Source organism: Penicillium citrinum, assembly GCF_028827155.1.
Source record: "Penicillium citrinum strain IBT 23319 chromosome Unknown utg000003l:1.0-4596430.0:1.0-4598250.0, whole genome shotgun sequence".
Taxonomy (NCBI): Eukaryota; Fungi; Ascomycota; class Eurotiomycetes; order Eurotiales; family Aspergillaceae; genus Penicillium; species Penicillium citrinum.
This window is the reverse complement of record NW_026622688.1, coordinates 120,460-146,269: the sequence shown is the minus strand read 5'-3', so window position 1 is coordinate 146,269 and position 25,810 is coordinate 120,460. Positions and strand designations below refer to the sequence as shown.

The window sequence follows — 25,810 nt, the reverse complement described above, 5'->3', positions numbered from 1 at the left end:
AGAAAAGAAAGTGAAAGTTGGAGGAAGTCAAGGGAAGACCCGCCTTTCTTTCCGCCCAACGGAAATTCACTCCTCTTTGGGATTCCCCGCGTTGTGTCCTTTTTGATATTCCTCATTCTATTCATTCTATTCCATTTAGTTCTGTTATTTTCATTGATAATACTCTGTTATACTTTTGCATAGTCTATCACTTGGTTATATCCATTGTTTATTGCATCTCATCATGTCACCCCAGGCGTTCAATCTCACCGCGCTGGATCACCAGCTTCTCGCAATGACCGACGAGGAATTTGTCGCCCATGACTGGGACGATCTCCAAAGTATCATCGGTGAGTCTCACGGCATTCTTTCTCCTCATAATCTCCTCCCCCTCATCTCTTGTAATTCCCCCCCTCACTAAACCCGACTAGCTCGGAATGATCTGGCCGCCCTCAAGCGGAAGCCCTCCGATCTACGCCGATATCTGGACTGGAGTGCCGCTACCAAAGCACAGTATGGCTCGATTATGAATTATATCTGTCAGGAACGGCTACGTTGGTCCTCTCTACCTGAGTCAGATGCGACGACGCCGGCCTCACAGTCCCCGAGTTCCGCCCCGTCTCCAGCATCCGTTCCAGATACACCCGCGGCTATTCAGAGTGGAGCAATCGCTTTCAGGAACCCGCGCCCATTTGCCGACCCTGAAGACTACAAGATTCTCCGCAATGACTGGCCGTACGGCCTGCAGCCCGGCATTTCACATCTTGTTGTCTGGTCACGGACTCCCATCCCCGTTGAGGATGGAGAGGGTCATCTAACTGATGAATCAAGAGCCTTGATTGATGATTTCGTGCAGCGGACCTTTGTGGATCGATTGATAAAGGATCCACAACAGCGCTTTGAAGATCCTAAATCACAAGTCTTGTGGTTTAAAAATTGGGTCGGTCTGCAATCTGTTCGCGCACTTGAACATGTGCATATTCTCACCAGAGATGTTCCAGAAGATATCCTTTTCGAGTGGTCGGGCGAATCTGGAGAGAAGCAGGAATAGGCATACATTAGCATCAGTATATGTCAAAAGCGAATTGTGGCAATTATCATCATCTCCAAAAATATTTGTTTCGGTAAATGTAGATGAAGCTTGGAAAGTTACAACTACATATTATCTCAGAGGATACATTGATTATTTAGCACTTAGTATCCATACTAGGAATGATTCCTAGTGCCAGAACTATCCAAAAGGTTTCATCCAGGAAACCTTTCAATGCACCAGTGTGGAAATTGAATTCTCGATGTGAAGTATTCAACTCCAGATCAATCTGGCACCTGGACAGCCTTGGAATCTCCATCACCCGACACCACCTGGTGGGCACCAAAACAGCCCTGATTTAGTAGTATATGCCAATATGGTAATAATGAATTGAATAGATGAAGCTAGAAATGTAGATTGAAAAGTACTGAACAAGCCTTTGGACGAAAGAAACAATCCGGTATCACAGTGCGCCAGCCATCAGAAGCATTCAAACACAGAAGGGAACAGAAATGTACACAGCCGAATTCATCACGTCTTCTGCTCTTCGACAAACTTGAGTGCTTCTTCTCGAGAGACCACATCGATAGTGCTGGCTTTCTGTCGGAAGCTCACACCATAGCATTTCTCGGCCACATGCAACATCTCCGGTCGGAAGGTAGTACAGATGAATTGACCATTGGTCGAGTCAGAGATAGACTGGAGCATCTGCGCAACAGCTGTACGGTATTGGGCATCAAGGTTAGCGTCGATTTCGTCGAAGAGGTAGAAAGGCGCGGGATCGCAAGCTTGAATGGCAAAAACCAGAGCCAAAGCGCAGAGACCTAAGGATATCATTAGATTATATGGCTAGATTCGAAATACGCGAGAGGAATGACTTACTCTTCTGTCCACCACTCAATTGCTGGATGCGCTGTTGATCATCATGCTTGCTATTGAAGCTGACACTGATACCCACACCAACGTAGTTTTCGACACTCTGACGAGCTTCCTCATCATCCGAATCGAGCTCGTCTTCGGGCCGAGTAGATCGGTCAGTCTTGCGTTGGATAATAAGGCGACCGCGACCAGCAGGTACCAACTTCTCAAACACATTGGCGAATTCACGGGAGACTTGTTTGAATGTACGCTCGATGGCCTCGTCCTTCCGTTGATCGAGAACCGAGATCAAGTCATCAATGGACTTCTGCGACGCATCCAGCTCTTCACGGCGAGTAGTCAGAGTCTCGCGTTGTTTGGTAAAGTTATTGTACTGCTCAAAGGCCTTCTTGTTGACATGCGAGTATTTCTTGAGTGCCTCGTTGGTTTTATGCAGTTTCTTCACAACGGCGTTAGAATCGGTGTTCTTATACTTGGTGAAAGCCTCGTCAGGTAGAACTCCCAGATCCCGAATATTGGCAGCACATTCGGCAGCCTGCTTGGTTAAGGCAGCCTTCTTTTGCATACTCTTCTCCATTCGGCGCTGATGCTTCTCGATAGAGCGGGCAAGATCCTCAAGGCCACGCCGAGTATCAGAGTTTTGTTGCTGTAGATCGTTAACACGACCGTTCTGTTCCTCGATAGAGGTGTCCACCTGCTCAAGGCGCTTGCCGAGCTTCTCTAATGCCTGGCTTATGCGCTTCTGCTCGCGCTGCGTTTCTTTCAGGTTACCTTGAACCTCTTCCTCGGCCATATCGATGTCTCGGTTGAGAAGTTGATCAAGACGAGGGTTTAAGTTCTCCCGCAATTCAACCTCTAGTATGGACTTGCGGGCTTCCAGCTCACTGCGCGTGGACGAAAGCTCCTGGTATTGTCGTCGAAGTTCTTGAACCGTTCCACTCAGTGTCTCTAGTTGTGCCTCTTCCTCGTTTGTGAGGGCCTTTTGGAAGGGCGAAGACAGCTCTGCTTCAAAAGCACCGACTTGATCTTTCAAAGCCGCAAGATTAGATTCAACATTTCGAAGAGCACGGCGCTTGGCATCAAGGCCATCGGTCTTGTTCTGCAACAACTCTCGTTTGCTTCGGAGCTCCTGGCGTAGCGGACCACTGCTATTTTGTGCCTGATACTTTTGCTGCTCAAGTTTTTGAAGTTCACCGACGGATTTGGTGATCAGCTGGTCCAGCTTCTCCAGTTCTTTTCGGATTTCGGCTCCGCGGTTTCGCTTGGTCTCGTATTCATCTCTCCATTTTCCAACGGTTTTGACAGCATCGAGTCGTGAATGGCGTGAATCGTGGAAACCACCGGTCAGAGCACCACGCTTGTCGGATCGGTCACCCTCGGGAGTGATGGCATTAACGCCATGGCTGCGAGCGTACTGTGATGCAACTTGCAGGTTGGGGCAGATGATGGTCTTTCCGAACACATGCTGGAATGCACTCTCGTAGGCGGGGTCATATTGAAGCTTATCGATCATCGGAATCGTGTCACTGGCACGAGGCATATTCAGAGGCTTGGAGCGTAGGCGGTTAAGAGGCATAAATGTAACACGGCCAGCTTTCTCCTTCTGTAGGATTTCCAACACAGTCGTTGCAGTTTCATCAGTATCAACAACATAGTGGAACAAGCTCTGTCCAGCAGTAACTTCCACGGCAGTGCGATATCTATCGTTGACATCGAAAAGTTCAGCGAGGGTACCATACACACCCTCCAGGTTGTGCTGTCGCTTGATTCTCCGAACCGCGGCGAGTCCACGGCTGGTATTTTGGTCCATCATATGAGACAGGCTACGCTCAGCGCGGTCCATTTCCGATGAAGCACTCGAGAGAACGGAGTCGAGCTTCGCTTCCTCGCGCCAGAGTTCTCTGTGAATTGAAGTTAGCATGCACAGGTCACTCGTTCGGTAACAATGACTTACTTTCGCTGATCCATCAGACGGTCTCTCTCGTCCTTTGCATTTTGAACCTGTTGGTCAAAAGAGTGTAATGTATCACCACGCCCATCGATCTGCTTACGCAGTTGCTCAGTCTCCGGCTCTAATCTTGCAATTTCGCCCTCCAATTCTTGGATATCGTCTTGTGTCTGGGAAACAACGCCCTCCACCGTCGACACAGAACGATTGCTTTCACGAATTTCCATCTGCAGCCACTTATCCCGCTCGGACTTGTTCTTGAACCGTGAGTTGCGACCTTGCTTAGCATAGAGACGTTGACGGGCAGTGTCTGCTTCGGTCAGTCGCGCCTTGACTCCGTCTTCTTGGTCCTTCGAGGCATTGAAGCGGGGAAGCAGCTCTTTAAGCTCAGCTTCACGCTCTCCAATAGCAGTTCTCACGGAATTGAGATCGGAGTCATGGCGAGACTTAAGGGCTTGAGCGGCGGCCTGGTTATCGGAAAGGGACTTGACTTGGAGCTCAATTTGTGCCAGCGACTTCGAAGCTTCGCGGCGCTCGTCTTCTAACTGAGCTTTATCCACTTTCAAGAACTCAATCTGTTGTCGACACTCAGCGATCTCGGCGTCAACCTGAGCCATTGCCTTTTCACCCTCGATGAATTGATCGCGGTTATTGTCGGCATCCTCGACACCGTTCTGACGTTGTTCCTCCAAGCTATCCAGTACGTTGGTTATTTCGTGTTGCTCACGGGAATAGATCGTGTATTCCAGGCATCGGCGCTCTTTATCCTTTTCCTGATAGTTGCGAAGCTCATCTTTCTCCTCTTCTAACTCGGCCAACCGCTCGTTAATAAAGTCAAGGAGTTCGTCGATCTTAGTGCGCTTGCTGTTTGTGTCGTGCATGATCCTGAGGGACTCAGCGCGACGAGCCTCGTAGACCTGGGTACCAGCGACTTCTTTCAAAAGGACAAGACGCTCAGAATCCTTCATATTTGTCAATGCAGTCACACGGCCTTGGGGAACAATGTAGTATGGATTGGATCGAGAGAAACCTGCAGACTCCAATAGGTTCATGACGTCGTTTTTCGTAGCATTCTTCCGATCCAATGTATATTCGTCCTTCTTGATACCGATCGTACGTCTCAAGACCACCTCGGGCTTGCCAGTTGGAAATCGATCGTCGGAATTGTCAAAGATGATCTCGACGTATGCCGACATCACGGCGGAACCGGAACCTTCCTATGGAACGTTAGCAATGGAAAAACAGACGAATCTCAGGGTCATATGTACGTGAAGGAGAGCCTGTCGTTCCTCTCGGCCCAGATGGGTATACGCATCACTCAGCACGAACCGAATAGCCGCGAAGAAATTACTTTTGCCAGAACCATTGCGTCCGACAATGACATTGTGCTTAGGTGAAAAGGGTTCGATGACGGTTTGATCCTTGTAGCTGCAATTTCAAACAGATTAGCTAGATATCCAGGAGGAGCACCCATAAGACAAAAATTGTTGCGCATACCTTTTGAAGCCCTGGATGATGATCTGCTTGACATACATCTTGGGGACACACGCGACGCGAGGATCACAGACAACCACGCATTACGCGGCCGAAGCCGAGCTGTAAAAGAAAAGTAGTTCAAATCCCCGGGACTCGTCCAGAGTCAGAAAAGCACCGTGGACAAAAAGGAAGAATTACGTCTGAAGACAATCGATTGAAACCTCGCGATGAACGGGGAGGGACGCGCAGAGAGTCGCGCGTGTCTTTTCTGGAAGGCGGGGGACTGTTCTGCCGGGCGGTGAGAGACAAGAAAAAAAAAGCAGATCGTTTTCCAACAAGGTGGACGATTTGTCTTTTTTGGGTGTTGAACGAATTTTTTGCACAATCTCCAGTCGCTCGTGTTAGGATGAGTGCTTCGGAGACTCCTGTCAGAGGCGAGAGCCTGGCTGATGGTCTTGAACCATCCCATACCTACGTCCCCAATCAAGGCTATGTCAATGCTGAATCTACAACGGCCGCCGCGGGGCAAGAATCCATCGAAGAATATGAGGAGGGGCAAGATGACGAGGAAGAGTATTACGATGATATTTTTGAGGAGGAGTTAGACACAGAGGATTTCAATACATCGGACCCGTCTGATCTCACAAAGGCCTATAACCGTCAGCGAAAGATCAACGACCTCGCTGCCGATCCCAATGCTCCGAAATGGACATACCCTAAAACCAACACACAGAAGCCGACTGTCAATACATACGCATCCGTCGATGATCAAGTCAAGTCTTTGACTCGCCATGCAGCCAAGATCAAGCTGGATGATCAACAATCCGGTCTGTCGGGTAAGGGGAATCACGGAGGAGATCGAGCGGATCGTGCTACATCGGAACAGGTCTTGGACCCCCGCACTCGCATGCTGTTGCTGCAGATGATCAACCGTGGCATCGTATCTGAAATTCACGGATGTCTCTCGACCGGAAAGGAGGCCAATGTTTACCATGCCATGTCTGTATCGGAGGAGGAGGATGCTGCTCCCATTCACCGCGCTGTCAAGGTTTACAAGACGAGCATTCTTGTCTTCAAAGACCGTGATAAATATGTGACTGGTGAATTCCGTTTCCGCCAAGGCTACAGCAAGAGTAATAATCGTGCAATGGTTAAGCTGTGGGCCGAAAAGGAAATGCGTAACCTGCGTAGAATCTACGCCGCCGGCATTCCCTGCCCCGAGCCGCTTTACCTGCGTCTTCACGTTCTTGCCATGGGATTCATTGGTAGCTCCAAGGGTATCGCCGCTCCTCGCCTCAAAGATGTTGAGTTTGATCGTTCCGAAGCTGAAGAGCGCTACCGCTCCCTTTACATCGAGTTGCTGGGTTACATGCGAACAATGTACCAGACCTGCCGACTGGTTCACGCTGATCTGAGCGAGTACAATATTCTTTACCACAAGAAGCGTCTGTACATCATTGATGTCAGTCAGAGTGTTGAGCACGATCACCCTCGCAGTCTGGAGTTTCTCCGTATGGATATCAAGAACGTCAGTGATTTCTTCAGCCGAAAGGGCGTTGATACTCTTCCTGAGCGCGTGGTTTTCCAATTCATCGTTTCACCTGAGGGTCCTACTGACTTCGCGAACGATGAGATGCGCGAGGTCATTGAGAAGCTTCTGTCTGCTCGTGAGGAGGGCGACGCTAAGCAGCACGAATCTGAGGACGTCGACACTGCTGTCTTCCGTCAACAATATATCCCGCAGAACCTTGAACAGGTCTACGACGTTGAACGTGATGCCGAGAAAGTTCGCGACGGTAAAGGTGGCGACCTTGTCTACGGAGATTTGCTAGCCACTGGCAAGAGCAAATCTGCTCCTGTCGATGATGAGGTTGACTCAGAGTCCGACGGTAGTGGTGGTGTCTCTGTCTCCGGTTCCGATGATGAGAGCGACGAAGAGAAGGATCCCTTTGCGCCAAAGCAACCCCGTGGCAAGCGATTCGAGGATAAGGATGCCAAGCGCGATCACAAACACAAGGTCAAGGAGGAAAAGCGAGAGGCACGAGCCAAGAAGATGCCCAAGCATATGAAGAAAAAACTGGTCTCTTCTTCTTCGCGGAAGAAGAAATGAGCTTCTCGTTGTTGGTTTCTTTCCAACACACATGCATGGATATGGTATGGCATGAGTTCATGATTGAATGCATATATGGGATGGAGCATTTGGATATACTATGATTGATACCTCGGTATAGACTCGATAAAAATTTATGCTTTCCAAGTTTTCTCTACACTATTCGTATTACTACTTACTAGCAGGGTAGGCTTCGGTTGTTTCAAGTTACAACTGTATCTAAGAACGTCCAGAATCAGGTGTGTATCAATATTTCTATTATCTGAATACTAGCACTTGATCGTTTACCTATCAGAGCTCTCTTTGAACGTCATATCTACCCACCATTACCTCCTACCCTCGTCAGTGGTGCTTACATCCTCTACGGGAGGAGTATGCATCTACCGATCATTCTGTATGGTAGGGAGTAGGAGGTTGAATGGGGATCGGACCAATTAGCTTGCATCATTTAGGCCTTGAGCAAATCAGTAAACTAGCTTAATGTCATATTTAGCGCTACATTGATTACAACACATGAAATGGGCGGATCGTGTTTGAAAGGGAAGACAGCAGCCCTCAACCCTGAACAAGATCATGCGTCCGTGCTCTGACTCGTGAGAGCGCTTGCTCAATCACATCCTTAGGTAGTGCAGGGATGATTTCACCTTCTGAGCTGTCCCCAGTTGGGGTAATCTTTGTGTTGGCGTCAGCGTGAGCATCTCGGGTTTGGTTGCTATCTTCATTCCCGCGTGCATTTTCCAATTGACCACCCGATACACGTAGAAATTCCACCTGCATTGGTGCGCGACCAATTCCCGGCCAAATATCGGACGGTAGGAAATCGCCCTGCTCGACACGGAAGGCTTCGCGAGCAGTGACATCTTCCTCGTACAGTTGACTGAGTTTGTGCTGAGTATCCTGAAGAACTTTCTCCACGCGTTTTCGAACGTGGGATCGGCGAGCAACCTCCAAGATCAAACTATCATACGCATTCAAAAATCCCTCATATAGAGCATGTAGATCAGAAAGTTCAGTTAGACCGGAGTTAATGCGTTCATTTTCTTCGTTCCAGACACGGGTGAAATTATGCGCCTGGGCAATATAACGAGGGAGACCGGTTGATGCAAGATTTGAGAGATGTCTGTGGACCTCGAGAGAGGCGTTAGAGATCGATATGAGCGCATCCCGCTGCACCATGACTTGTTCAAAAATAGATTCCATCTCGTTGATACGATCTTGGAACTCAATCACGACATCCTCTGCGACGGGAGTGTCATTGACAATGACCTCGAGCATTTCTCGGTATGCTTTCTCGGAGATCGGAGCTTGAGGTGCGTCCAGCGCCTCCTCAATTTTGAGAACACCCTCGCCGCTGACCTCAGTAGGGATGTCACCAGTGATTGAACGGGCAGCAGCACCACCGCCTTCTGTATGTTTTAGTACCTTCACGCACAGATCGAAGTGATTAGCAAGAGACTCGAGATTCCTAGCCATTTTTCGGGCATGCTCCTCTAAGGACTGGAGCATGCCCGGCATAGATGAGACGGCCTGAAGGTCTGACTCGGACGCAGACGGCGAGGAAGAGGACACGGATGCCCGGGATGAAGCAAGTTTGGTGGCTGAGCGATAACGATAGAGCGCCTGTCGGATAGACTCAAGCTCGTCATCGAATTCACGGTTTGATATGTCTAGATCACCGCGCGCAGTATTCGTGCGGTCAATAGACTCTTTCATTGCCGTATGCAGCTCCTCGACCCCTCTTTCATCTACGAAGTCATGCAAACTCCTTGCCGGTTCTTCTTTGGGTCGAAAGGAGGCATGAACGATTGTTTCCCGAAGAAGGTCTAAGGTGTCTCGCAGCCGCGCATCAGCAGCATCGAGGTTCTTGAGCGCATCCGAGAATTCACTTCGACCCCTTTTTGAGATGTCCGCCACTTCGGACCGAATATTATAAAGTAAGCGTAGTTGGCTGTTTAAGCCACGGCGCAGAAAGGTAGTCCGAGAGGAGACTACTACACTATCTTCCAGGGCTGTACGAGCCTCGGTAACAATCTCATTGGCCCGCCACACATAATGATAGCAGGAAAGGCCACGCTTGGCTACAATGAGATATGAAACGAGAGTCTCCAGGTTGGGCAACGCGTCTTGTCCGCTGTATTCGGTACCACCCCGAGCGATAGAGGCTGAAGACGACTGTGAGGACATGTCGAGCAAGGATATAGAGTTCGTACGAGTCGCAATGCTGGCTTCCGGTATGTCGTGCAAGGATGAAGAATGGTGTGCGATGACGAGATGGTATCAAACCTCCGGGTTATGGTTGCCGCCGGGGCTCCGGTATGATTTACGATCCAAGAGGGGCCGAGCCTTGGGTCTAGATTCTTCCTACCATCCCTATTCAGAGAGGAATTGGTTTAGTAGGTACATTGACAGGTGCCGTAAGAGCAGCAGAAGTGCGCCCGGGTTTCCACGACGTAAGGGTAACTCTCCAAGGCTGATCATTGGACCAGTATAGCTCAGCCGTTTCCAAATGCAGGAGAAGCGGGATATCCCATGTTTACGAGATAAGACGCAAGAGATGCAAATTTTCCGAATACAGAAAAGAAGCTTACCTGTAGATCTGGTAGATCACCTCATCGGCCGAGAGAGAGAGAGAGAGAAAGAAAGAGAGAGGTAGAGAGGAAGAACGCGGGTGAGTTGAGTGGAGGAGAGATGATGTGCTGCGTGGTGGGTCTGAAGTGCCAAAAGACCTTGGAGGAAAAGCGGTCAACCTGCAGTACTTCAGTGTACTCACAAGCTACAGTACCTTGCACAATTTGCGATTAACTGTGTACTTACAATGCAACAGCTAGTTATTTCGTCAATACAGATTGTAGCTTGAACGCGCTTGCTTAGCTAAAGTGATGTTTAGCCTTAATTGTTTCCACGTAGCACAGTCTCTATTGCGGAGTAAATGTACAAAGTACGTACCTGATGCAGACTGTGGATTGTAGGTAGATCTATCCACCATGGCGGGTGAACTATTCCGGTACATTGTAATACATGCACGGCTTAGTACAAATGCAGTAGTAACTAGTACCATTTAGGTACTATCTATTTACTCCGTATACTCCGAGTCTTCGGCTCGTCGCTAATCGTTCTGACGGAAGGCGCTGGGGAAATGGCGCCATCACGTGGGGCGCCTGCCTAATTTGGACCAGTAAAAGGATCTGACAGCATTACGTAACGGTATTGCCCTATTTCACCGCCCGAATTTGCCCCCGTGATCCCCCCCGAAATGGTGTGATTGCAGACCGTCACATCAGTCATAATTGAAGATTGAGCTGGATGTCGCAATCTTTGCAATTTTCAGATTCGCCCTTTATATTCCTTCATTCGCCGTTTTCTCCCTTCATTCTGTTCCACCAACGTTCTATCTCCTACCGTACAGAATAAATTACTTCCGAAATACGCATCTCCCACGGTACTCGCCCATCTGAGCAATCGAGATCTCTCACATTTCCGATCCCTTGACTACCTTGGTGGACATCGTCAACCCTATTTGATACTTGCCGACCTTCCTCTCGCTATTTCCTACTATCAGACTTCTTGCAAATCAAAACTTCTTCGTGAACGCCCACCGTTGACAACTCGCCACTCAAAGTCTTATCGCGCAGCAATTTGGCCTCGGCCTGTGAGTCCTTGAGCAAGATTGCTGCCGGGTGATATTTTAGACCGAGGACAACCCATTACTGGCACACATTTAGCAGGACACCGCTGTGGTGTAACTACATAAGCCGGCCATGGAATTCCCCAAGGACTTTGCGGAAAGGACTGCTGTCGACAACGCCGATGCTAACTGCACCGCCCCCCCACGAAACCAAGGCCAAGGAGACGACGTCGGAAACACTCGCAGAGTTAGCGAAACAGAATGTTGCTCCTTTCTTAGCCAAATATCATCCAAGGCAATATGCGCCTCTTCGTTCAGAGGACGGGACACCCTCCATTCCCCGTGCTGTGAATGCCGGCTATTGCTATCGCCACCAGCCAGATTCGAAATGCAATCGCCAGGCTGATGAGCAATCCATGCGTCAGCTTCAGCAGGTAAGTCATATTTCGCCGTCGATGCCTTGGGACCAAGCGACCTTCTAACACAGCCAGGAACTGGAGACCCTTCCTCAAGATGACCAGCAGGGCATCGCTCATGTTTGGTCCCTCTTTTCCGCTGCTCCAGCCAAGCAGCGCAAATTAATGTTACAAGGAATCTTAGCACAATGCTGTTTTCCTCAACTTTCTTTCATCTCTGCTAGCGTTCGCGAATTGATTCGAATCGACTTCTTGACCGCACTACCCCCTGAGCTTTCATTCAAAATTCTGCGTTATCTCGACACTGCCTCGCTTTGCCGCGCCGCTCAGGTCTCCCACCGCTGGCGAGCACTTGCAGATGATGACGTTGTTTGGCATCGTATGTGTGAACAGCATATTCGTCGCAAGTGCAACAAGTGCGGTTGGGGACTGCCCTTGCTGGACCGAAAACGCCTGCGCGAATCAAAGCGCGAGATTGAACTTCGTGCGACGAATTGGGGCAATGAATCAGCAAATCAAGCGTCGAACCCTCACAATGACGGTGCCCCTAATGGAACCTGCTCAGTTGTCACGTTGCCCAATACCAACAAGCGCAAGATTGAAGATGAACACAGTTGTCATCAGATTAAAAGACACTGCATCTCTCCTGCCTACAAGCCCGTTGCCGACGACGATTACTACAAGACCCGTTACCGCCCATGGAAGGATGTATATCGTGATCGTTTCGAGGTTGGTATGAATTGGAAGCACAGGCGTTGTTCAGCCAAAGTCTTTCGTGGCCACACTGATAGCGTCATGTGTCTCCAGTTCGAGGATAACATCCTCATGACTGGCTCCTATGACGCTACAATCAAGATTTGGGACATGGAGACCGGTCAAGAGTTACGCACACTTCGAGGACATACCGCCGGAGTGCGTTGCCTTCAATTCGATGACACCAAGCTGATCACTGGTAGTCTCGATCGCAGCATTCGCGTCTGGAACTGGCGCACTGGAGAATGTATTTCCAAGTATAACGGACACAGTGAGGCAGTCATTGCCCTGCACTTTGATTCGACTCTTCTTGCCTCGGCCTCTGTCGATCGAACTGTAAAGATTTGGAACTTTAAAGATAAATCGACTTTTATCCTTCCTCACCCGGAGGGTGTCAATGCAGTCAAGATAGACACACCGTCGCGTACTGTTCTTACTGCATGCGATGACGGCGCTGCTCGATTGTGGGACCTCGACACCAAGACCTGCATCCGTGTCTTCAACAATCATATCGGTGCAGTCCAGCAAGTCCTACCACTGCCTCGTGAAATTGAACTTGAGCATCTGGGAGACTGTGAGAACGATCATGTGAGCACCGCCTCCAACAATGGAGATGCCCCCGTCAACATACTGTCGCCTATCCTCGAGGCTAAGAGCCTCTCTGCGGCTTCATCCTTCGGATCATCATTCGAGGAGGATCCAGATCGTCGTGACCCTCCACGCTACATCATCACTAGTGGCGTTGATGCAACTATTCGTCTGTGGGAAGCTAGCACTGGCAGATGCCTTCGAACGTTCTTCGGACACTTGGAAGGCATTTGGGCCTTATCTGCCGACACCTTGCGTATTGCTTCTGGTGGCATGGATCGCATGGTGAAGATTTGGGATCCGCGCATTCCCACCTGTCAAGAGACCTACGAAGGCCACTCAGCTGCTGTTAATTGTATTGGTCTCAGCGACAGTCGTTTCATTACTGGAGGTGATGATTATCACGTCCGCATGTACGATTTCCGCTCCTAATCTCTCCTTCCTATTGCGCCTTCTACTCTATCTACGATATTACTTTCTCCTGTGCCCTTCCGTCACCCAGGACACCTTGCATTTCGATATGAATCTTTATCTTCGGCACACTATGATTATTATGGTTAGGATACCCTGGGCGCTTATAAAATACTTTTCTGTACAATTTTCGAAAATCGTCTCGGTGGTTTTTGCATTCCTTCCAATACTTGCATTCGAGGCGCTGAAGTACTTGCTCATGATTTCTACATATTCTTTTTGACAATCGGTGATACCATGTTATATAATCAATACTATCATTGTTATCCACCATACCGGCGCACTCTGCTTCCTACGCCTCATTTTCTCTGGAATCTTATTTCGATTAAATTCGACATTAAAAGAAGGTCCAACTTGGAGTCGTTTGCTATGATTTGATGCTGTCCGAATCAATTCAATTTATCCTCATAGATACAGGAGATTCAAGTTCAACCTGAACCTTGAAGCTTCAATGCTGATACTGTAATACTGACTACTGTTACTACCTAGTACTAGGAGTTCTGCCCTTCTGGATCCAATGCTCGACCACATTTCCCTGGCATGACACATCTGTAGAGATAGGCAGCAAGCCTCGCTTTATAAGCCAATGTTTCTGCTTCAGGTTCCAGAGCGACTCGAAACAATGCTACTAGGGTCTTCATTCAGCCTCAATTCTGGCAGGATACTATCTAGACACTACCAAGCGGTGCTATATAGCACTATTAAAGACACCACATTTCCAGTTCGACTTAGTCCCAAGAAGAACAACGCAGCTTGATGTTCTAATCAAGCCCCCATTCCGCCGCTCCCCACTCCTTTTCAAGCTCAACAACCTCATCCGACTTTTCATCCGGTCGTCGGTACTTGGTATATGCTTCACAATGTTCTGAATCGGTGAATCCAGAAGTCAACGCGGGGTTTGGTTCAAATAGAATCATGCCGAGCCCACCCCCTCTGAAGATCTCCCATGCCGAGTCCTGTCTCAACAGCCATGCAGCCATGAAATTGCCCACAACATAATCAGCCTGCTTAGATGTATCTCGGAAACAGTCCGAACAAGCCGAGGAAAGAAAGCAAGCGGAGTGATCAGAAATGCTGACAACTTCACTGGAATATCTGTCTGTGGCGGAGCAGCCATCTGCACCAGGATTGAGATGACACTGGGAATCTTTGATCAAACTTCCATACCGGGGCGGGGTCGTTTCAGGAGTTCAGCAAAAAGAAAGACTGGGAAGTCTACATGAAGTCATGGCTATGAAAGTCATCCTTCATGGTGTTGATTCCGAGCCTATCCATGTACTTGATAAGCGCTATGTCGATCTCCTACTAAACGACTTGCAGCGGATATTTCTCTCTTTCTGTGCGATAACAGTCATTAGAATGCGTAAATGGATGAACCATTTCCCGAACGTTTCAAACCCCACAATCCAAGCTGCAACAACGAGAGTAGACGTTGGACAAGCCCCGATAAACAGTCAAATCATTACCGAGCACCATAATGCGTGGCGTGGGGGATCGACAGCTCAACGAACCTTGGATAAATTTGGTCTAGGCAGACGTGTTTGATGTTATCTGCACTTTGAACTTGGAATGTCAAGCCCAATGTTCATAGCCCGTTATGAGTGGGGGATGGGGTAGTCCTATGGTAGTCAGATTGGGATCTCATGTCGAAGTATATCGATCTCCACCCAATCATGTCTATGTATCATACATCTCCACCACTTACGAAGTGCCAGTAGCAACTCGATTTTGAACTGGACCAAGACGTCTAGCATGAGAATACGTAGTCAGATTCTCCGATCGGATCGATCTTGACTTCCTCCCAGATGCCCTTTTACCCCTTTCCTCCATAATCGATCCTCGCCAAGACTCGTGTTCCTCCATATGTAGGACTCAGCCCCCTCCGCGAGGCCAGACCCATGGCGGACCGGCCTTGGCACGAAGTCTCCCGCTGTAAACCTTAACCGCCAGCTTGTCACTCCGCGTCGATCATCCTAGCCAATTCCTTGGCGACGAAATTCCCAAAATCACTAGTCTACTTTCCTCGCACTACCTTCTATGGCGGCTGTGTTGAATGAGGAGGTTACCCACAACCGAAGGAGGCGCGCTGCTTGGCATATATGGTGATCTGCAACATTTCTATGCCGTCAGCCTCCCTCCCTCAGCCTCTCAGCGTCCAGCGATAAGTCAACTGCCGATTGCGGACTTTTGCCAAGCGTGCCAAGTTCAATACTTGTAGAACCAAGGCAATCTGCAATCATTGGGCCGGAATCAGCATCGACATGTCGGATTGTTTTTGCGCCATTGCAGGAGTGATTGTCAGGCTGGCCCGGAGACCGACATGAACAACCACATGGGCGTCAACGTAGATTGTGGCTAGACTCTATAGCTTGATACTTACCTTTGTACATACAGAGATCAACCGTATCATCTTTGGCGAGTTGCGCTTTGATATACCTCAATTTTATGTCTTTCTGCGGGTGAAACCCCCTGCGTCCCTTCGAGACGTGACAAAAAACATCAAAACGGCATCAGCAGTGATACCAAGGAAATCCAGTGGAGAAAATCCAAGATACCAAGACTCCGACGAAAACGATCCGCTGATGAATCCCTGTCAGGCGTCATCGTCCATGGTTTGCTCCTCAATGTGCATATTTGAAGATCGGTCCTAAAAGAAAGCCAACCTCGTCCCGGCCTTGGACCATTCATTTCCGTGAATCTGAATTTTTCAGCTGAGCGTTGTCTATCATCGGATATTGGCTGCTAAACAAAATGAATACGTCACGGCGCTCTCTTTCCTCTGCCACTACAGAGGAAGGCAATGAAACTAAGAATGTCCCAGGAGACGGCGTTCAGAGGAGTCGGACGGCTTCTGTAGAGCGTGGATCCAATGTACTCTATTCTGAAAATGTGCCGTCTGCCACAGGCAGCTCATACCATTCATCTCGATCAAAAATAGCAGAGTATTTCTTGGTTGAACTGGACCCAAGAAGGGCTGATATCATTTTGATTGTCTGTGGATTCGTCGGCGGTTTGGTCGACGGTCTGTCATTCAACGCATGGGGAAGTTTCTCAAGTATGCAGACAGGTATGTACTTTAAAGTTCCCATTCATGATATCCCTTTATCATGATTTATATTGACCCTTGATAGGCAATACTGTGTTCATCGCCCTGGGTGCATCCGGACAACCCGAATATCCAGCGTATCTGTGGGCAAAGTCCCTCATTGCGTTAACCGTCTTCCTATGCAGCAACTTATTCTTCATTCATCTTGCTCGTGCCCTCAACCCACTGCGACGCTCTACACTTATTATGTCCTTCGGGATACAGACTGCTGCTCTGATTGTTGCCGCCTCTGTCGTTCAGGCCGGTATTGTCAGCCCTAAACCCGAAGACCCTCGAGCCCCGATCGAATGGATGCAAATCATCCCAATCACCCTCCTAGCTTTCCAAGCTGCTGGACAGATTGTTGCTTCTCGCTTACTGGCTTTTGACGAAATCCCTACCGTCGTTGTCACTACACTGCTCTGCGACCTCCTGGTTGACCTAAAGCTATATACTCGTCCTTGGTCTGCTAATCCTAAGAGAAATCGAAGGATTGCAGCATTCCTGGCCCTCTTTCTTGGTGCAATGACTGCTGGTGGGCTTTCGAAAACAACCTCCATGGCTAGTAGCTTGTGGCTAGCGGTTGCTCTGAAAGGCACCATCACTCTCTCCTGGTTTGTTTGGAAAGAAACATCCGAGTCGGGAACTCCCAAGCAAGACAGTCCTGTTTAGCTGCACTGTCCATGATTCCTCTTTCATTACGTTACTTCCTTTGCATTTTTGAGCCTGCGTCTTCTAGCCTTTACCTATCCAGCGCTTCATGTCCGATACATGCTATGATGAAACACTCGGTAGACTGCTAGATTTTCATACAAGTGAGGCCGCGATCTTCATTCACGGCCTACATGTTGAGTTTTATAATGACAGAATTAATTATGAAATTATGTATAGTGCTCTGAGATAGAGTATATGTACCATTTAGCCCATAGTTATCCCACCACCTAAATTTCAGTGCACTGTTCCGACTTTAATATATGGATGGAGTCCGAGATAGCAGAAAGTGGAGTATAAAGCCGAATAATGATCTATACAAACAATTTCAAGGAGACGAGTTGCCGAAGTGCAAGCTTCTTTCTCTGGTGGCACTTGATTATAAACTTGGAGGGTTTGAGCTCTAGTAGTAATGCATTTGAACAGCAAAACCGAATCCATTGTTACATCAGTTCTCAGGCAGAAGCTGTTTTCCAGCGTCTGGGCATCAGCTCCCACTATTGGAACAGAGGATATCATATGTTCGTTGCAGCAACGCTCGGGTTATTATGATATCGACTGCATTTTTAAATAGGGTCCTGAGATCATGCATCATCAAGTAAGAATGAATATTCCGTGGGCCATCCACGTTTCGTGGTCGAGAACTATTTCCCTCGGGCTGTGCGTGATCTGTGCATACAGTTGATCTGTAGCTGACTAGTCGTCACACCTCTTCACCGTCTTTTGCCAACGTTTATCCACTATCATGCATGTTCCAAGGCAGAAGATGTTTCGATCCTTAGAATTGTTTGACGAGCAGTAAAGCGGCCCAACTTGTCCAATGTGGTAATTCCAGCGCACTTGATGTGGTGCCTCTTTAGATTCGAACTACCTGAGTTAAGTAGTCAAGGTCAGTTCAATGTTCGAAGAACGGTTTGATATGTATCGGATGGTAAAAAGCCTAGAAACTAAGCGCGATGATTCATTTTTTTTCAGTCTTGCACTAAGATTGCACCAAGGTTATTACATAGTTACTCATCTGGTACCACAGGAGATTCATGAGAGTCTGAACAATACCTTGGGTAGGTACCCACTTATCGAAGTCAGTGTATTCTTATTTTACGATTAGAAAACTTTGGATACATTTTTCTTAACAATGAAATAGAAAATTCAGAATACTAATTTTTGTAATGGAAAGGGCAGGATCTGTATCATTTTGCTATGCGATGTATATAAGCCATCGCCGGATGGCCCTTTTTATACGGACACCTACTTTCGAGCAGGAAGTATGCTTCGTCGACAGAGTGATCACTACATCTTCCATGGCCGTGCCTGCGTCATCACATCAAAGTTAATAACAGCTCCCTCACTGATGAATTATAGTCATCGAAGCTACGAACGGGCGACATGAAACATGGTTCCAAAAGTCTACAGCAGTTTTGGGGCATGGGCTCAATCACTTGATGATCACTCTTCAAATTCAAATTCTTGTCAAGTCGATGCAGACATTATCCCACAAAACTCTATTAACAACTCTTGAACGTACTTCTTATGATGCATCATATGATGGTTTCAATATTATCATGTCATCGAATTAGGAATGTTGGAAGTAATGGGACACGAATAGGAAACATGTTCAAGCTTGTGATTGCGAAGCAATCCTTCCCCCACTGGCCTGGCACATTCATCGAACTTCATGATTCGCTCATTATTTTGAGATGAGATGAATAATAAAAGCTAAGTTTGTTATACAGTTATCCAAAATACCATAAAGTTCCGTACCGGACATTCTAATTTCTTTTTTTGGTGTCGGATAGTAAAAGGTTTGGGTCCGTCCCAAAAGTTGCTCGCCGAGCCCTAAAATAGAGCCGCGGAATCCCGATTTGGAACATACACTCGTACTATTTGAGTAGTGACCTTGATATAGAGATTTGACGATCAAATGTTTCTCTAAAGTAACTCTCCCTCCAAATCCCATCTCTATTCTATCGCTCTTGACTCCTGTCTTCCTCATCCCACTTCAAAGTCTGATACGTTGTGCTTGAACAGCTCTAGCCATGTATTTCGAATTTGACTACTCAACCCCCCATCCGGCAAAACTGGGCGAGATCTACGAAGAGCAGCTCTATCACGTCATGTCAGGTATACTCGCATTAAGATATCAGACTCGACGATTGAAGACGGAACTAACAAGAAGCAGAGATACGATACGGCGATAACGATGGACGCCCTCTCGTTGATATCAGCAACCTCCCACCGTTGGATCTCTCTCGGGAACGCATTCGTCTCCCGGAAGTCTGTAAGTATTATCACCGTGTACTATCTGGTGTTTCAGGATACTAACTATCTGAAAGTGGCAAGCTGGGGGAGGAAAATTATGCAACCAATTGCTCGAATAATGGACAAGGAGAACAAGGTAGATGACTCGGGTGCGGAGTCCGGGCAAAGCTCTCAGCGGAATTCGCTAAAGAAGTCTTCATCTTCTTTGTCTATTGGGAACACATTCAAGAGGGTTGCCAAGCCGTTCTATCGTCAGGATAAGGCCGATTCGGCTGAGTAGACGCGCTGCTCTTGTCTCAGAGGGACGGGGGAGATTTGGTTTTGCTATACTGGATGATGCTATACCAGAAAATAATCAGTGAGCTTGATATCGCTCAGTACATCGGTGGCTGAGCGTTCAACCTCTATTGTACCATCAGTATGAGTAGTGGGACTATAGCGCAGTTGCTCGACCATCAAATGTTTCTCTAAAGTAACTCTCCCTCCAAATTCCACGGACCTTGCTTTGAAGTGGTGAGCTTGACTGTATCTACGTAGCTTCGAGGAGGTGCAAAATGACTGCATTCGATTATTAATATAAGTCTCTCTTTGCAAACTTAATATCGTGTATTCTATTGCAATTCTTAGTCTGTCACCAGCACCAAGTAGTATTTGGTGTTGGTCTTGAATTAGTTGGTTAGAAATATTCTTCATGTAGTGACCCCAACCCCTGGCATCAGTTTCAGCCCTACCAGGGGAATGGCTTATAGAACAACCAAAACAAGGAAAACTTAGGATCCATGAATGCTAGTCACGAGCACAGTATCTGCTCACAAGATCTAACCATCCTTCAAGTATTTCGTCTCCTACCCTACTATCACCCCACTTGCAACATTCTGCCTCCATCTCCCCTTCATCTGAATTTCACATCTTAGTATGCCTATTTATACTCCATCTAACTATAAAATGACTCCTAAACACTGTGCTAACTACCAGAAGTAAGCCAAGAGAACCTTGAACTATGGCATCGGAACAGATATACAACAAGGCTTATAGCCTCGGACGACTCGAAGCAGCCAAAAGAATATTCCTGCGACAAAAGAAAGGCAGAGCTTGTGGATCGCAGAATGCAGGATATCTCATGAAAGGTCCCTACTTACTGCGAAAGCATGGGAATAAGGAGCACTCCAAAGTCAGGTCAACATGGATTGATAGCGATAGCGACGAGAATTATCATCCGAGTCATGATCGTCCCAACCGAAAGCGCAAGAGAAGTGGAATATGTGGCCAAGCCTCAAGCAAGCGAGCAAAGAACAGCCCTTTGGAGGCTAGCCTTGCAAAAGGGACTGGCTCTACCTCCAATGTCTCCTTTTCTGAACAAGATCCAGTTCCTCTTCAGGACAGCATGGGGAGTGTAGGAGGGAATGATTCTGATCCAACTGAGCCTGTCAACCCAACTGCGCCCGAGGAAGAAGAACAGGAAAATGTTATGGAGTGGTCTCAAGGTGGTGAATAGGTTGGGTTCTGAATTTGTGAGATCTCTTTTCCTGAAGCGATATCGTCAGTTACGCCTCACCTTTGGGGTGGCTCCCATCAGCACTCATCATTCTTGATTCAATTTTAAGCACACAGTGAATGAGCGCAAAATTCGAATATCAAGCAGAATTTGAATATATTTTATCAAGGAATATGACAGGGTGGACATTGAATTTTTTATTATGATTAGCTTACCAGACTGCACTCTACTCCAGGGCTATTTTATACATCCTCCCGGTATTAGCACTGCTAGCATCTGCATATTCCACACTACTCTCCCTTTTTTTTTACACTTCACTGGTATCATTTGATACTCTCCGTAATTCATAGGAATCCTACTGCCTATTGTTTTTCATACTTCAACTGTATAGCTTGAATGATAAAGTGTTGTCAATCTAGGGCTAATCTTCGCCCAAAAAAGAAATAAAAATTCCCTTTTTGGGGATTGTCTTTTCTGCCCCAAAAAAAAATTCCCCTTCAACGCCGCCTCGTTTTCTTCTTCTTCTCTTCTGCTTCTTCTTTTTCTCCACACTTTTTTTTTTTTTTTTTTGTTCAAACAAATCTTCAACTGGCTGTGGGGAACCATTTTAATTCCTTCCATTCCTTTTCCTTGGTTGCCCCGAGCTGTCGCCAATTGTGCGCAGCTCCTCGCCACGACGTCTCCGACAAAGCGTCGCAAGGTCTCCCCGAGCAGCCCAGGAGAGGCACGACGTCACCCTCAGTCTAATTCTCCGGCTCCCTCGTTACCTTCAAATTTATTATCTTCTCGGCGCGCTCCTTCATCTGTGAGCGCGTCTTCCTCACCTTCGACCTCTCCGGAACCGCCTCGTTACGTGCCCGCTCACTTACAGTCGCACGTCCCAGGAACTCGATCCCACCACAACGGCGCCCGCTCACCAACCCCCGCGACCGCCACTGCTGGCCTCACCTTGGCCAGTGAACATTCCGACATGCCGACTTCCAACGGAGACACTCGATCCCCTTCGCCTGGTGTAAAGCGCCCGGCCTCAGAGGTTGTTGATTCTGAGCCCGAGGGGGAACCAGCGCCGAGACCATCAATGGTGGTGATGGAGAAGGGCGTCCTTCAATCGATGAACAGATCGCCCAGGTTCAAGCGACCATGGCTCCGCCACTCAAGGATCGACAAAAGGGTTATGTGGTGTCAATGAACTGGCTGAAGACCGTTTTGGCGCGGAGTTCCTCTCATTCCGAGCAAGTCGATGGTGCATCCAAAGAGACCGAACTCGGCCCTGTTGATAACTCCGATCTGGTACTCGACGTTGGTCCTACAAATCACAACTTTAAGGATGAAAAGGGAGATACATTCATTCCACTACGGCCAGGTCTGAAACAAGGTGAAGATTTCGAGGTGCTTCCCCAGGAAGGGTGGGATAAGATCAAAAGCTGGTATGGCCTCGCTGACCAGTCCCCGGTCATCGTGCGCTATGCGCACAACACCAACCTCCGTGGAGAAGACGAGAACATCGAATATGAACTGAACCCTCAAATTTACACCGTCTACAAGCTTACCAACCCCTCTATCGGCTTCAACCCGAAGATGCTCAAAGAAAAGACTCGACACCCCGCCAAGATCTTGGCACATGCAAACAAGAACTTCCAGAAATGGTTGAAGGAGGCAAAGAAGGATACCGGCATTGATAAATCGACCAAAGTACGCGTCTGGAAGATTGCTGGTAGCATCCCCAGTGCCTCCACCTCCGCCGTGACGACCCCCGCCGTCTCCCGCACAGTCTCGCCCGCCCCGCCCTCGGGATTTCTCGCCACAAGCAAGCATTTGGTAGTGGACCCCAATGCATTCCTCTCATTGACTGAAGGCACGGAGCGTGAGCTCCTGGATGAGCAAATTAAGGATCAGACTGATAATCCCAAATATAATGGGACCATGAACTTACGCATGGCTGGTCTTGTTGGTACGGATGTAATTATCCTGGAGGAACAGGCCGGCAAAAATGGGAAATGGGCATCTGAAGTTGTGGCGAAGAAACTCCAGGCCAATGGATTGAGTGTGGAAAAGCCCAAAAAGGAACTGAGCAGCCTCGCTGCTAAAGCGACAATATCTTCAAACAGTGGCAGGTCGACTCCCGCACAGGATCCCAAACCCGAACGTGGTCGTCCTCGTGGACCTCCCATGGGCAAAACGGGTCTGGATAACCTTGGAAACACTTGCTACATGAATGCAGCTACTCAGTGTCTCCGAAATGTTGAAGAACTGACTTGCTATTTTCTGAGTATGATCCCATTTGTTGTTTTTTAAACACCCATCGATCCAGCACTAATGTATGTTTCAAGGTGGCAAGCATAAGTCTGAATTGAACTTTGATAACCCATTGGGTTTCCGTGGACAACTCGCCAGTGCATACGGAGCCTTGCTGGGCCAAATTCATAGACAGCCACCTCCCCCATTCGTTGATCCCAGGAAGTTCCGCAATGTGATAAAACGCACCCACCCCTTCATGGACAGCTATGAACAGCAAGACAGTCAGGAATATCTGATGGCTCTGATGGACGGTGTGGCGGAAGATCTGAACCGCATTGTGAAAAAGCCTGCTGTTGAAAAGCCCGATTCCACCGATGAAATGGTGACCAATCGCGAAGCACTGGAGAAGTTTGCTGCTAAATCATGGGAGTTATACAAAGTTCGCAATGACTCTGTCATGACAGACTTATTTGCTGGCATGTATAAGTCAACCCTACACTGCCCTAACTGCGAGAAAGTCAGCATTAGCTTCGATCCATTCATTAATCTCACTCTGCCGATCCCCAACAGACAGGTCATCTTCCGCGAGGTCATTGTTCAAAAGATTGGACAGGCTCCGGTGAAACTGATTGTTGAAATCGATGCCACCCACTCCCTGCTTGCCTTCAAAAAGGAGGTCGCTAGGCGATCTGGAGTGAACCAAAACCGCCTCATCGGTGGCGAGGTGTATCATGGAACATTTTACCAATACCTCAATGAGAGCAGCCGTTCGTTCCGCGACGCAAATCTCAAATCAGAGGATGAGGTGCTGTTCATGGAGGTGGATGGGCCCGTGCAAGATAGCATTGTGGTTCCAATCTTCAATCGTTATCATTCGGGCACCAACAATAACAATGGCAAGCCCAGATACTCACCATTTGCGTTGCCCTTCATGATCGCTCTCTCCGAGGAAGAGGCTCGTGACATTGAAGCCATCTATAGAAAGGTCTTGAAGCAGGTCGCCGGAATGACCACTCGAGATATCTTGAATGAGAAGGAACCCGAGTCAGAGCACGGCCAATCGGGTAATCAGGCTGACAAAGAGAACCAAACTGCACCGCACCCATTGGCTGGTAAGATATCGCAGAATCTTCTACGCCTCTTCGAACTGAAGATTTTGTCTCCACCGCCGCACGAGAAAGGGCTACCTCTGGGCCGTAGTCTGGACAACAGCCGTGACTATGCGCCACTTGTCTCCCGTATTCCGGCCCCGAAGACTGAGAAAGAATCCGAAAATACCTCAGATGGCTCAGCGGACGACAACAGCGATGCTAGTAGCGAAGTTGAGGCGCCGCAGAGCCCTGTCAGCGAAGTTGAAGAGGATGTCAATCTCATCAATGCATCGGAGGCTTTGATAATTGACTGGAATGATGATGCGAAGGACGCCCTCTTCGGCGGAGAGAACAAGGATGGTGATGATATTCGAGGCAAGGCTACCTACCTGAAGCCCGAACTGCTCAGTGACCCTGAGATCATGAAACGCAAATCTGAATGGGATAGCCGAAGGACCAAGGGTGTTACACTTGACGAATGCCTTGATGAGTTTGGCAAAGAAGAGATCTTGGAGGAGCAAGAGTCCTGGTTCTGCCCTCGTTGTAAGACGCATACTCGAGCCAAAAAGAAGTTTGACCTTTGGTCAACCCCAGATGTTTTGGTTGTTCATCTAAAGCGTTTCTGTATCATCAACCGTTGGAGACGCATGAAGTTGGACACTCTTGTCGACTTCCCCCTTGAGGAGCTGGATTTGTCCAAGTATATTACTGGTCCTGATGATGGAAAGCCACTCAAGTACGACCTCATTGGTGTCGACAACCACTCTGGCAGTATGAATGGCGGTCACTATACTGCGTATTGCAAAAATTTCGAGGATGGCCGCTGGTACGATTTTAATGGTAAGAAACAAATCCTTTGTTCTTGTTGAGTTTCATCCGAAATGCTAACTAACATGCGCAGATTCGTCCGTTTATGACATAGACAACACCAAGTCGCGGGTCGTGTCCTCTCGCGCATATCTCCTCTTTTACCGTCGTCGATCCCCTGAGCCTCTCGGTGGACCCGTCATCTCAGAAATCGTGAAGAACTATAGGAACCCACCAGAGAGCGACGATGGATCCGACCACAAGCCAGAAGATGGCCAGCGTCTTGGATCCACATCGCAGAATGGTCTCTCGCGGGACCCCAATATGTCAAGCTCAGACGACAGCGAACCTGAAGAACCCAGCCAAATGAGCCTTCTCAGTCAAGGTCCCTCCTGGTCTTTTGGCGCCATGTCTGTTCCTAACAGACCTTCTGATGACGATCATAATGACAAGGCCACTGGAGGTGGTGACGATCTCTTTGAAGATGATGACAGCAATGTTGCTGTTGGTGATGGTAGCTCGGAGAACGGAGATCGCATGGAGGGTCTTCGCTCTGGGGCCATTTCCGATCAAGATGTTTCTTTTGAAGATGTGCCTCCATTACAGAACGATGCATCTGACGACGAACTTCCGGTCATGGAGCTTCGAGTTGACGAAAATGACAAGATGACCGACGTCTGGTAAACCTCATTCCACGCCCAACTTTGTTTGTCTTTCTTTCTCCTTTTTACCCTGCACATTGAAAAGCTTCTGTTATTTTTTTTTATTTTTTTATTTTTTATTTTTTTTGAACTGTTTTATCTGGCGAATGCGGCGTTGTCAAAACGGATTTACAAAAAAGGGGATAGT

At 48.1% G+C, this 25,810-nt stretch overlaps 9 protein-coding genes across 9 annotated transcripts; 6 read left to right on the top strand and 3 right to left on the bottom strand.

Annotated features, from left to right (window-relative positions):
• Nucleotides 1–223: 223 nt before the first annotated feature.
• On the top strand, nucleotides 224–1,030 carry N7469_003327 (GIG1 family protein; the record flags this gene model as incomplete). Its single annotated transcript, XM_056642247.1, has 2 exons — nucleotides 224–329; nucleotides 411–1,030. 2 exons carry the CDS (start codon nucleotides 224–226, stop codon nucleotides 1,028–1,030), a joined length of 726 nt encoding a protein of 241 aa, XP_056501659.1.
• Nucleotides 1,031–1,540: 510 nt separating this feature from the next.
• Nucleotides 1,541–5,371, bottom strand: N7469_003326 (chromosome segregation protein SMC; the record flags this gene model as incomplete). Its single annotated transcript, XM_056642246.1, has 5 exons — nucleotides 1,541–1,833; nucleotides 1,892–3,789; nucleotides 3,843–5,053; nucleotides 5,105–5,264; nucleotides 5,334–5,371. 5 exons carry the CDS (start codon nucleotides 5,369–5,371, stop codon nucleotides 1,541–1,543), a joined length of 3,600 nt encoding a protein of 1,199 aa, XP_056501658.1.
• Nucleotides 5,372–5,718: 347 nt separating this feature from the next.
• N7469_003325 (serine/threonine-protein kinase RIO1) lies at nucleotides 5,719–7,422 on the top strand (the record flags this gene model as incomplete). Its single annotated transcript, XM_056642245.1, has 1 exon — nucleotides 5,719–7,422. One exon carries the CDS (start codon nucleotides 5,719–5,721, stop codon nucleotides 7,420–7,422), a length of 1,704 nt encoding a protein of 567 aa, XP_056501657.1.
• Nucleotides 7,423–7,977: 555 nt separating this feature from the next.
• N7469_003324 (autophagy-related protein 17) lies at nucleotides 7,978–9,606 on the bottom strand (the record flags this gene model as incomplete). Its single annotated transcript, XM_056642244.1, has 1 exon — nucleotides 7,978–9,606. The coding sequence occupies one exon, from the start codon at nucleotides 9,604–9,606 to the stop codon at nucleotides 7,978–7,980; it is 1,629 nt and encodes a 542-aa protein (XP_056501656.1).
• Nucleotides 9,607–11,229: 1,623 nt separating this feature from the next.
• On the top strand, nucleotides 11,230–13,236 carry N7469_003323 (F-box/WD repeat-containing protein; the record flags this gene model as incomplete). The annotated part of the gene is made up of 2 exons (XM_056642243.1): nucleotides 11,230–11,481; nucleotides 11,539–13,236. 2 exons carry the CDS (start codon nucleotides 11,230–11,232, stop codon nucleotides 13,234–13,236), a joined length of 1,950 nt encoding a protein of 649 aa, XP_056501655.1.
• An 800-nt stretch (nucleotides 13,237–14,036) lies between these two features.
• Nucleotides 14,037–14,255, bottom strand: N7469_003322 (uncharacterized protein; the record flags this gene model as incomplete). Its single annotated transcript, XM_056642242.1, has 1 exon — nucleotides 14,037–14,255. The coding sequence occupies one exon, from the start codon at nucleotides 14,253–14,255 to the stop codon at nucleotides 14,037–14,039; it is 219 nt and encodes a 72-aa protein (XP_056501654.1).
• A 1,771-nt stretch (nucleotides 14,256–16,026) lies between these two features.
• Nucleotides 16,027–17,032, top strand: N7469_003321 (YoaK family protein; the record flags this gene model as incomplete). Its single annotated transcript, XM_056642241.1, has 2 exons — nucleotides 16,027–16,342; nucleotides 16,407–17,032. 2 exons carry the CDS (start codon nucleotides 16,027–16,029, stop codon nucleotides 17,030–17,032), a joined length of 942 nt encoding a protein of 313 aa, XP_056501653.1.
• Nucleotides 17,033–19,107: 2,075 nt separating this feature from the next.
• N7469_003320 (uncharacterized protein) lies at nucleotides 19,108–19,610 on the top strand (the record flags this gene model as incomplete). The annotated part of the gene is made up of 3 exons (XM_056642240.1): nucleotides 19,108–19,192; nucleotides 19,251–19,349; nucleotides 19,405–19,610. 3 exons carry the CDS (start codon nucleotides 19,108–19,110, stop codon nucleotides 19,608–19,610), a joined length of 390 nt encoding a protein of 129 aa, XP_056501652.1.
• A 720-nt stretch (nucleotides 19,611–20,330) lies between these two features.
• N7469_003319 (putative ubiquitin-specific protease UBP12) lies at nucleotides 20,331–25,645 on the top strand (the record flags this gene model as incomplete). The annotated part of the gene is made up of 5 exons (XM_056642239.1): nucleotides 20,331–20,817; nucleotides 21,470–21,835; nucleotides 21,880–23,094; nucleotides 23,156–24,994; nucleotides 25,056–25,645. 5 exons carry the CDS (start codon nucleotides 20,331–20,333, stop codon nucleotides 25,643–25,645), a joined length of 4,497 nt encoding a protein of 1,498 aa, XP_056501651.1.
• Between the last annotated feature and the right edge of the window lie 165 nt (nucleotides 25,646–25,810).